This window comes from Lipophrys pholis (assembly GCF_963383615.2).
Source record: "Lipophrys pholis genome assembly, chromosome: 8".
NCBI lineage: Eukaryota > Metazoa > Chordata > Actinopteri > Blenniiformes > Blenniidae > Lipophrys > Lipophrys pholis.
This window is the reverse complement of record NC_137630.1, coordinates 31036804-31048035: the sequence shown is the minus strand read 5'-3', so window position 1 is coordinate 31048035 and position 11232 is coordinate 31036804. Positions and strand designations below refer to the sequence as shown.

The following is an 11232-nucleotide window of genomic DNA, read 5'->3' as shown; positions in this document are numbered from 1 at the left end:
GCCATGCTTTATATATATGGGTGTGTGTGTGTGTGTGTGTGTGTGTATTTCACTAGTTAAGTGTTTGTGTGTGTAAATATTTTTTTCTGTATATACTGTTGTGTGTACAATGTGAATATATTGTTGTTGTGTGTATACTGTCGTGTGTACAATGTGTGTATATTGTTGTTGTGTGTACATCCTGTCGTGCACCCTGCGGTGGCGGCGCGGTGACTGACGGCGGCGTTGGCGGGCAGAGGCGGAACTCTCCCCGGTGACTCGCTCTGAGTCTGACCGTGATGAAAAGTAGTGAGGAAGCGTCCGACCAAGCAGGAAGAAACCGGGGAACCACCGACAAGTGATGAAGTCGGCCGTTAGACGCGCACACGGCCGATAAAACGCCCGCACCAACCTCGAAAACTACTTTTCCTGCGCCCCGGAGGCCCGCGGACGGTCCCCGGTGAAACCCAGAACTCCAGCCCGGGAGTCGGCGCCTCTCTTGGGGCGCTGTGGAGCCCGTCACCGCGGCAGGCTAGGCTAGGCTAGTTAGCAGGCTAGGCTAACAGCTACTGAAAACCTTGAACTTGTGGAAACTTTTATCGTCATTAAGGACCAACTAACGTCAGCGGGACGGGATTTTAACTGAAACTCCGGTAACTACCGGGACGGTAAAAAACAGCACACACGTAGAGCCGCAAATATTGTTCGGAATAGCGGTGTTAGCATGGCTGGTTAGCGGGGATCAGCGCTTGTGTGACAGGCTGAGCCGCAGCGGGGATCCGACTCCCGGAGCCGCGCTCACGACGGAGCGGCTGGACAGAACCGGGGCGGGACACGTTGCTGCGGTGCTTCAGGTGCGCTTTGAAGGGAGATAACTTTGAATGCTGGGAGTCTTGTTGTTGTCGTTATCATGGAGGCAGGGGAGCCTGGCAGCGGCTCCGAGCGGTTATGTAACGCCAACAGGTCGGCGGAGCAGCCGCTGAACGCCTCCTCCTCCTCCTCCTCCTCCTCTTCTTCAGCCTCCTCAGCCCGGCTCTGACAGCGACACACTGCTCCGACACACACTCACCACACCCCCCACCCACCCCCCAACAACAGGACAACCAGCAGCAGCAGCACCGGAGGACAGCAGCATGGAGGAGGAGTGAACCTGCAGGGACACAACAACAACACGGAGCTGAAGATGGAGTCCAACACTCTGATCAATGGTGAGAGATGCTGCAGTGTGTGTGTGTGTGTGTGTGTGTGTGTGTGTGTGTGTGTGTGTGTGTGTGTGTGTGTGTGTGTGTGTGTGTGTGTGTGTGTGTGTGTGTGTGTGTGTGTGTGTGTGTGTGTGTGTGTGTGTGTGTGGTTTGGAGGGAAGCAGCAGTGTTGCAACAGGTGTGCGGAAGCTGCTCAAGGCCTGCACCCCTCAGTGTGTGTGTGTGTGTGTGTGTGTGTGTGTGTGTGTCTCTCTCTGTGTGTGTGTGTGTGTGTGTTGAAGTAGGTATTTTGGCGCATGTATGAACTTGCAGACACACTGAAGGCCCCTTCACGCAGTCTCACACTCTGCTTGTAAACAGTGATGTATCAGGCCTGCGGCACAGTGTCAGATCTCACTGGATCTTTAGCTCTGTGATGCTGCGGCACCTCATGATACAGTCACAGCCAAACTGGAGCCTTGACGTTCATAATAGGAGGGACAAACGGGGGGAAAGTGCCTTATTGTGACCAGTTGCACCACTTGACAACAGAGGCCCTGTTGGCACGGCAACGTTTCAGGTGAAATTGCATCGTTTTTGCGCTTTCGTTTCAGAAAAGTTTTGCATTTACATGGCAACGTTCTGAAAACAATGTCAGTTAACATGTTAATGGAAGAAATGCTGAAAACGGTGGAGTTAGCACGCCAGGCCACAAGTTGGTGCTGTTGTTTGTTTTTGTAATGAGACCATACATGTATGCAGCAGAGAATAATTCGCTATGAACACTAATGACGGGAGAACACAGACATTCTAGTGGACAGACAACCAAGTTGGATTATTAGGGTGACTGTCAAAATAAAATCACCAAGTTGGATTGTTATTAGGGTGACTGTCAAAATAAAACTACAGAGTCATGCCACAGCGGAGTAAACATTGTAGTTATTGTCCAGTTACTGGTCATTTTCATATGTAAAAGTTCAGTACGAGGTGTTCCACAGGGATCCACTCTAGGACCCTTTAAATTCCTTGTTCAAATGAAATTCCACGGCTGTGGCACCCGTGTATAATGTCTGCATTATTTTCTAATAAGATGGAACAAAACACATCAAATAAAAGTGTTTTAAAAGCAAAGCAGAGCTGCTAGTGCTCTTTTATTGAAGGGGAAACGCCTTCTGTACATACAAACTGAATAATTTTCCTAATTTACCCATTTTGGTTGATGTCTTACGATATTTGTTTGCAGTGAACTTGAGTACTGCTGCTCGGAGGGGTACTGCTATCTGATGACTAGTGTCGGGCCGCTGCATAACTTTTAATTGGCTCTTTTGTACATGAATAAAACAGGCTAATATTTCTGGACATTTGAAAACCCAAGTTCCAATAAAACTGAGTAAATGGTATCGATTCCATCGTATTTATTCAACTGGGACTTTAATGCATTAAATTTGATTAAAACTGACAGATGTAAAACCACATTAAAGGTTGAAAGATTGTAATAGCGCCATAGCTCTACAGTGTTTCGGTGCATCTGAGAAAGTTTCTTTCACTTCCCGACAAAATGAGAATGTGATCAGTAATTACAAAGCTTCTACTTAACGACAGAGGTTTTCAACAGGGTCTGAAAATGAGTTTTTGGGGGAAGAGACGGTGACTTTCCCTCCTGGCAAACGTCTCTGCCGCTGCGAGGACAGTTTGAGGCCACCGATGTGATCTTCCTCCGTTGTCATGGCTACACTGACACGTTGTGATTTGCTGCGAGATGTGACATGTTTTGGATGTGATGTGTGCTGATGAGCCACAAAAAGTGCTGACAGATGGAGAGTCACAGTGCAGCGCCGCGTCATGTTCATCAGCATGAATCCGTCACTCACTTCTCGCTCAAATGTCAGAAAACGGTGAATCTGTGGAGCTTAAGTGGGGATATGGGTCTGATAGATGTGAGTGAATGGACCTTTTAAATTGTAACGAGAAATGTAGACGTCGTCACGGCGTTTCCTTGAAGCCCGAAAATCATGAAACTCTTGGTCTCATTCATGTCCCTCAGTCCAAAAACAAAACTTCTTCAATTATTAATCATGAAGGAATTAGAACACAGACATTCTAGTGGACAGACCACGAAGTTGAATTGTTATTGATCATTATTCGGTGACTGTCAAAATAAAACTACCAAGTCACAGGAGAATTTGGACTGGGAGTCATGACACTCTGGGGGAAACATTGTTCTGATTGGCCTTCGACTGAGCATGTGCAGAAGCACTATTCACTCCGGCCGTGGTTCACGAGCAGTGAGAGCATTTCCACCATCGACGCTACGGAGCCGAAGCGTTTTTGAAAAGTTGCACTTTCAGTGGCTCTGACCACCGTTGTCGTGTAAACGGACCCCCACAACACAACCTCTGTGATCTAACTGTAAAGGCAAGGCAAATGTATTTATAGAGCAGCGTTGATACACAAGGCAATTCAGTGCTTTACAAAGAAATTAAAGAAAGGAGCATCAGTGCCGCTCGTGTCAGGATCCGTCCTGGACTCAGACTTGAAGGTGTTGATGTGCATCCCAACTGTTGACACTCCATGATCTGTCCAACATTAGAACCAGCCTTAGATGTGTATGTGTAATGAATCTGACTCCAGCGTCTCTGTGGAAATAAAGCCACTACCTTTTGTTGTAGGAAGGCCTGAGGACATGGATAAGCCACACACACACACTCACATTATGCGGTGTGTATGAGGTCATACGTTTTCGGCTTTCTTTCTCTTTTATTGTCAAAGATTTCTGTAACCGAAGCCCCAAACTAATGAAACCTTGAACTGTAAACACTAAAGCTCACGATCACACCACCTTTTGTAGAGACGAGTAAACCGGAGCCATTTGCTCTGAAGCTCTGATAACTCGCTGGAATAATGTGACGACCCGGATCAGACTGTCAGTGTATTGATCCTGGACATTCACAGAGGTCACCATGAGGGGCAACACACTTGTAGAATCTGTGTGTTTCAGCAGCTGTTTTTGTTGAAGTGCCTCTGAGCAGCGGCTGCCTCTCGCCACTGGTTGACAATGAAAGCTGTCACCATAGCGATGGTTTCCATGGCGTCCGATGGGCCGGTTATGTAACAGGTCAGCTGATGTTAATGAGCATTTACACGAGTTGAGTCTGGGATCTGTAGTGACGGCTTCACATCGTGGTCGTGTGACTAACGCCCCGTTTGCATGACGATGATTTGAGTTTTGCAAACGATGTCCGTTTACACAGAAACGCCAGAAACACGAAAAACAATTCAGTTTTAATGTTGGGCCACTAGTGGGTGCTCTTGTTTTGTTTTGGTAATGAAACCAACACACACATGCTGTAGAGAACAAGCCGCTCTACACATTAACAATGGGAGAATGCTAGTGGACAGACCACCAAGTTGGATTGTTATTATGGTGACTGTCAAAATAAAAGTACCAAGTCCCAGGAGAATATTGACTGGGAGTCATGACATGATGGAGGAAACTTTGTGCTGATTGTCCATCCACTGAGCATGTGCAGAACTAATCACTATGGCTGTGGTGCGAATGCACGGTAGCAGGGTTTTCAGAAAGTTGCATTTCCCCCCTTTTCGACGGGAGGAAGTCGGAGTGTAAAAAAGTTCCACCGTGGGAGCCATTTTCAAAAAGTTGCATTTTCAGTGCCTCTGATCAATTCAATTCAATTCAATTTTATTTGTAAAGCGCTAAATCACATCAACAAACATCTCAAAGCGCTCTTACAATGATAGAGTACAACAGAACCCAACTAAACCACTAAATCACCGTTGTCGTGTAAACAAACACCCAAAACGCTACAAAAGTTTTCCATTTTCTTTTGAAAACCTTGTAGAGAGAACCGGCATTCATAGATTACATGACGTTAATGCTGAGTGAAGCAGCAGAACCGCTCCACCGTTATTCGGCACGTTGGCATTAGAGCTGCTAACTCATTGCTGTCACCCTTTTTTTTTTTTAAATTTTAAACAATGGTTGCGTGTTAATGTGCGCCCCGCAGCCATGGACCCGTCCATCACGCTGTGGCAGTTCCTGCTGCACCTCCTTGAGGACCAGCAGCATCGGCACCTCATCTCGTGGACGGGCGAGGACGGAGAGTTCAAGCTGCTGGATGCCGAGGAGGTGGCCCGGCTGTGGGGGCTCCGCAAGAACAAACACAACATGAACTACGACAAGCTGAGCCGGGCGCTGCGCTATTACTACGACAAGGTACCGCTCAAGTCGCACATGTAGAGGTGCACCCACAAACGCGAGTACTAGACTGTGTTGGTTTATTCTCTGTGAAGAAGTGAGACCTTTTTATGGGAAGGACATTATTAAGAATTTTTCCTGGTAGAGTAACCTTAAGGCGTCGGTCAGAGGCTCCCGCTGAGTGTCGTGTTCGTCTTCCAGAACATCATCAAGAAGGTGAGCGGCCAGAAGTTCGTCTACAAGTTCGTGAGTCAGCCCGACGCCTCGCTGCCCGACGTCATGCGCTCCTCAGAGGACGGACTGAGGCGGGACGTCAATGACACAAACGGCCAATCCAAGGGCCTGGTGTGCGGGGCCTCCACCTTTCCGACAAAGGGCTTACCACAGGTGTGCAATCTTCTATGGAGATTAAGAACCAATCGACAGCCGTGATGATTATGATGATGATGATGATGATGAAGACGACGATGTGTTCGTTGACAGAGGTCGTCGCCCAGCGTCTCTCAGAAGAGTTCCAGGAACGACTACATGAAGTCCGGCCTCTATTCCACCTTCACCATCCAATCACTGCAGGCCCAGCCCAACCCGCGGCCAATCAAAGCCGAGCTCCTGCTGCAGCAGGACTCCGCCCCCAAGATGGACCGCACGCCGCGAGAGGTGAGGAGGCGACACGCAGGCTGCAGGGTCACAAGATCACTGATTTACCTTCCTCTTCCTCCTCATCCTCATCATCTTTCTCCTCCTGTTTCTTCTCTTTCATGTCTTTCTCCTCTTCCTCCTCTTCCTCAGATATGTGTGTTATCAGACTCGAAGTCTCCTCCCTCGGTGGGCGGGGCAGTGGATGCGTCTCTGCAGGTGATTGTTACTCAGACGTCTCCATGTCCGACTCCGGCTCTCAGTCCTCAGATTGCCGCCGGCAGCACCGGCCAATCACAGGTCAGTCCGAAGCTCCGCCCCTCGCCAATAACCCATGTCTTGGTTAAACTGGTCCAAACTGGGAAGGTCCAGTCTGACTCTCCACTGTCCTTCATTTCCCAGAATCCTCCTGTTCGTCCTCTGAGTGACCCCCCTCAGATTTACCTCACCAACGTGAGCGACCCCTCCTCCCTCACCCCCCTCATCCCGCTGGGCCCCGTCGGCGGGGCGGTGAGTCCTGTCCCTCCCCCCCACGTGTCCGTGGGCCCTCAGCCGCCGCCGCCGCAGGAGGACTGCGGAGGAGTCCCCAACCCCGGCAGCTTCCCCCCGACTCACCCCCCACCCGTCTTTGTCATCATCAACCCTTCTCCCCCCCCTCAGCACCAGCAGGCGGCGGCTCCCGCTCCTTCCCTTGCGGCCCGTCCTCCTCCTCCTCCTCCCAACGTCATCAAGGAGGAGCAGCTGCCGTCGGAGCAGGAGCTGCTGGAGATGGTGACCCTGGAGGGGAAGCAGGTGGAGGAGGTGAGGCCGTGCTGCATGTACAGGTTGTGGGAAGGGAGGCACCGATATCGATACCAGTATCCGGTACAACCTGGCGAGTATTATGTCAGCAGTGGGCAGACGAGAGCATGAGCTGTTGATGTTCACGGTTGGAGATTCTTTAATATTAATGAGAAAAGTAAGACCGGCTGTAAATTATGTTCTGACAGAATATCAAGAGGAGGAGAAAGATATTTATTAAGACACCAGCAACTTCATCACCAGAGACAGTTAGTCAGGTGTCGTGTATTAGTGTAACTGCTCAGTACATAACTCCAAGCTGCGCTACATGCTACATGCTAAAGAGTTTCAGGGCTCACACACCAGCGATGCTACATGCTAAACTTCATTAAAGTCTGACTGATTATCATTAACAGCTCGGTCTACCGTAGCATAGCGCAGTGTGTAGATGGACGCTACGCAGTACTGCAGTATACACTACGTCGTATACTGGAGCCTTCAAGCTTGTTGGCGTTTTGTGTAGCGTTGACAGTGAGGCTGTGCCGCGGTGCTTTGCAAGGCTTCGTGTATTGTTTGTGCATGGAGTATAAATTACAGTTGATTGTATTTAATAAGTACTCTTATCAGTACTTCATGGGCAAGTAGCTGAAGGGTAGTACTTGTACTCGTCCTTTAACAAAGTGGTATCGGTGCATCTCTACTTGTAGGATTAAGAATCGTGTGACTGAGTGCGTCTCCTCCTCCTCTTCCTCTCCTCAGGTCCCACAGCTCATCTGTGGCTCAGGAGAACCGGAGCCTCCTCTCACCATCGTGGAGAGCCCGCCTCCTCCCTGCATGGAGCCCGGGGGAGGAGCCCCCCAGCAGACGGGGGAGAGCGGCCTGGCGGGGGAGTCGAAGGAGACGCTGGCAGGTAAAACTGGACCGATGAACCGACAGGTTCAGCAGGCTGATTATACAGTGGAGCCTCGGATGATGCTGTGTTTTAATCTCCTCCTCAGATCCCTCCGTCCCTCCCGTGTCCTCCTCCTCCATCACCTCCTCGTCGTCGGCGCCGGCGCCGCCCGTCAGCTCCACGTCGGACGCCATTCCGCCCAAGCCCAAGAAGCCGCGGGGCCTGGAGCTGCCGTCCTCCCCCTCGCTCCCCCCCGGCCTCTCCCTGGATAAGGTGTGTATCTCTTCACTCGTGTGTGAGCGAGCAGCTTCATTCCCCGTGTGTGACATCACTTCCTGTCTCCCTTGCAGGTGAACGCAGCCGTGAACAGCCTGTTGGCTCCTGGATCAGCCACGAACACGCTCACCCCGACTGTCATCACCTCCCACGCTCTGGTAAACACGCACCTTTTATATTTCTTCTTCATTCTTTGTCACTTCCAGACGACGTCAAGTTCTTTGCAGACAACGTTTGGGCGTTCTGGATCTCTGTAGGGGGCGCCAGAGATCACTGGAGGGTCCCACAAGACCACGTTTACACGACAACGTTCTGACAACGATGTTCGTTTATGCAGCAACGGCAGTAATGCTGAAAAAGAAAAGCATGAAAAAGACGTCGTTAGGATGTTGGAATAGGAGTTAGTTGTTTTTGTAATGAAACACACAGAGAACACTGAGCTCTAAACAATAACAACTGGAGAACACGGACATTCTAGTGGACAGACCACCAAGTTAGATTGTTATAATGGTGAGTGTCAAAATAAAAGTACCAAGTCCAGGAGAATCTGGACTGGGAGTCATGACACTCTGGAGGAAACGTTCTGATTGTCTCTACTGAGCATGTGCAGAACTACTAGTTACTACACCTGTGGTGTGCGGGAGCAGCGCTTCCGTTGTTTTCAGTGCCTCTGAGCACCGTTGTCATGTGAACAGACGCTCAAAACGCAACAGAAGTTTTCCGTTCCCTCTTGAAAACATGGTGGCGTAAGCGTGGGCCTGAGTTAACGGTCTGTGGAACCTCTCGGGACGCTCTCAAGGGAAAGCAAAGTTTGGAAAACAGCGACGATTAAAGGCAATTTCTGAGACTTTAGTCTAAACTAAATTCCTGGTCTTCTCAAGGACAACAGAGATAAAAGTCTTCATGTGGGTCTCTGACCTTCACCCTCTGAGCTGCTTGTGTGTTTGTTGGTGCAGACTCCCGTCCTGCTGACGCCCAGCCCGCTGCCCTCCACCATCCACTTCTGGAGCACGCTCAGTCCCATTGCCCCCCGCTCGCCAGCCAAGCTCTCCTTCCAGGTGACACACACACACACACACACACACACACACACACACACACACACACACACACACAGGCTCTTTGTTCTGCACATTATTGAACTGGATCCAGAACAGACAGGCTGCAGGTTTCTGGCTCGTGTTTCTCTCCATCTGTTACCTGCTGACATTTTACTTAAGTAAGACTGTAAACAACAACAACAACAACAGTGAGTCTTCTCAAACCAGAACACAGCACCATCAAGACCAGAACCAGTTCAAGACCCATTTGAGAAGGAAAACATAAACCTATTCAGTGTAGAAACATTGTAAGGTTAAAAAAAACAAAAACTATTTAACATGAAAAACTTTAAAATATTTTGATTTTAATTCAAAGTCTCTGAAAATAATGAAATAATTCTTAATATTTGACCACAGTTCTCACTCTGGCTTTTACTGAAGCAGCCGTCAGTCTGCTCCAGATCAGTGTCGCCTCCCGGTGGTCAAATGTAGAAACGCATCACACAGACCTGAAAACACACAACAAACTACACAGAAACCCTGCAACAAATACAACAACAAAACACAAACACACAAACCTGAAAACTGCAGATTGTTATCACACAGGCATGAACACACAACAACAAATAGACAACTCACCAACTGTGTGTGTGTGTGTGTGTGTGTGTGTGTGTGTGTGTGTGTGTGTGTGTGTGTGTGTGTGTGTGTGTGTGTGTGTGTGTGTGTGTGTGTGTGTGTGTGTGTGTGTGTGTGTGTGTGTCTTCCTTGTGTAGTTTCCGTCTAACGGCAGTAACCAGATGCACATCCCGGCTCTGAGTGTGGACGGTCTGTCCACGCCGGTGGTTCTCTCTCCAGGACCTCACAAACCGTGACGCCGCCTCACGCTGCTGCTCGCTGGGCCACGCCTCCTGCAGGGGGGCGCCCTGTCTTCACGGTGAGGCGGGGGCCTCGCCTCGCCGCGGAGCGAAGCAGAGAAAAAGCTCTGCAGACTTTGCCTCATTTCTTCGCACAAACAAGGCGAACTTCTGCTGCGACTCGGAGGAGAAGGTGAAACGCTGAGTTTTCCCGAGGGCCACGAAGGCACCACGGACTCCCGCCCCCCCCTTCTCTCTCTCGGAAGCTTCTCCGAACGGCTCGTGTTTACTGCGGCTCGGCGTCGCCCTCCGCTGGTGGTTTCCATGGCGACGGGCTGTTTTGGATGTGCTCCCCCCCCCCCCCCCCCCCCCCCCCCGGGGCCGCGGTTTAGAAACTCTCAGCCTCGTCCGGAGTTTGTCGCTTTGCTCTTATTGGCCACTTTTAAGGCCCCGCCTTTCTCCAGTTATGCATGGCCCGACATTGGACAGGCTGGAATCTGTCGGATTGTAGATTTTCTCACAGTCGTCGATGAACTGTTTTCTCTTCGGAGCTTCATTCCAGACGTTCAGCAGGTTTTGGATCGAATGAATGTTTATTTTTTTATTCCCTGAAAGCCTCGGATTGTGAACCTGCAGGTTGTTTGTTGCCACGATTCTGAAACATTCGAGCACTTAGAACGGTGAAAGGAGCTGCTGTTTTCTTTTTTATTGTTATTGTTATTGTTATTGTTATTGTTATTGCAGCTGCAGATGAAAAATCAGCTCTATTGTCCGCGAAGCCTCGGAAAGCTACGACAAGTCAAACACATCCAAAACTCTCAGTTAGTTTCAAACCAGTTCAGCAGAAGCTTCGTTAAAAGATCTGAAACTGTTTGTTCATTTCCTCGTTTTAATGTTCACACATCATCAGATAAACATGTCTTTTTATTTACATTAAACATAGTTAATAACTTATTGTTTTTTAGCCTAAATTACCAACTGTGTCGTTTTTTACGGCGAAAACCGAATCAAAGTTCTGTTTTTAACGTTAAAACTTAATTAGCTACTTTTTTATGTTAAAAACGGATTCGCCAATTTTAAGTTTTCTACGTTTTTTTCTGAAGTCAATGACTTTTTGGTTTTTGACGCCAAAATGTAATTAGTAACTTATTTGAGTTCAAATTTAGCAATTGACTCATTTGTAACGTAGGAACTGACTGATTATTGACTTTTTTTTTGGTTGTTAAAACCCGATTCATCAGGTTTTTTTTTTAATCATTAATATCTACGTATGTTGTGACATCAGCGTTCTCGGAAATGTCACTATTTTACCATCAAATGTAAAAAGTTCATCGGTGCGGTAAAGGTTTATGTTAAATCTACGAATCGGCACGTTGAA

At 48.8% G+C, this 11232-nt stretch overlaps 1 protein-coding gene across 1 annotated transcript; it reads left to right on the top strand.

Annotated features, from left to right (window-relative positions):
• Positions 1–279: 279 nt before the first annotated feature.
• Positions 280–10160, top strand: elk1 (ETS transcription factor ELK1). The gene is made up of 11 exons (XM_080470493.1): positions 280–1187; positions 5186–5394; positions 5578–5763; positions 5860–6033; positions 6166–6312; positions 6415–6813; positions 7552–7702; positions 7791–7957; positions 8035–8118; positions 8917–9018; positions 9774–10160. The coding sequence occupies exons 1-11, from the start codon at positions 1163–1165 to the stop codon at positions 9870–9872; spliced, it is 1743 nt and encodes a 580-aa protein (XP_080326619.1). The 5' UTR covers positions 280–1162; the 3' UTR covers positions 9873–10160.
• The last annotated feature ends 1072 nt before the right edge of the window (positions 10161–11232 follow it).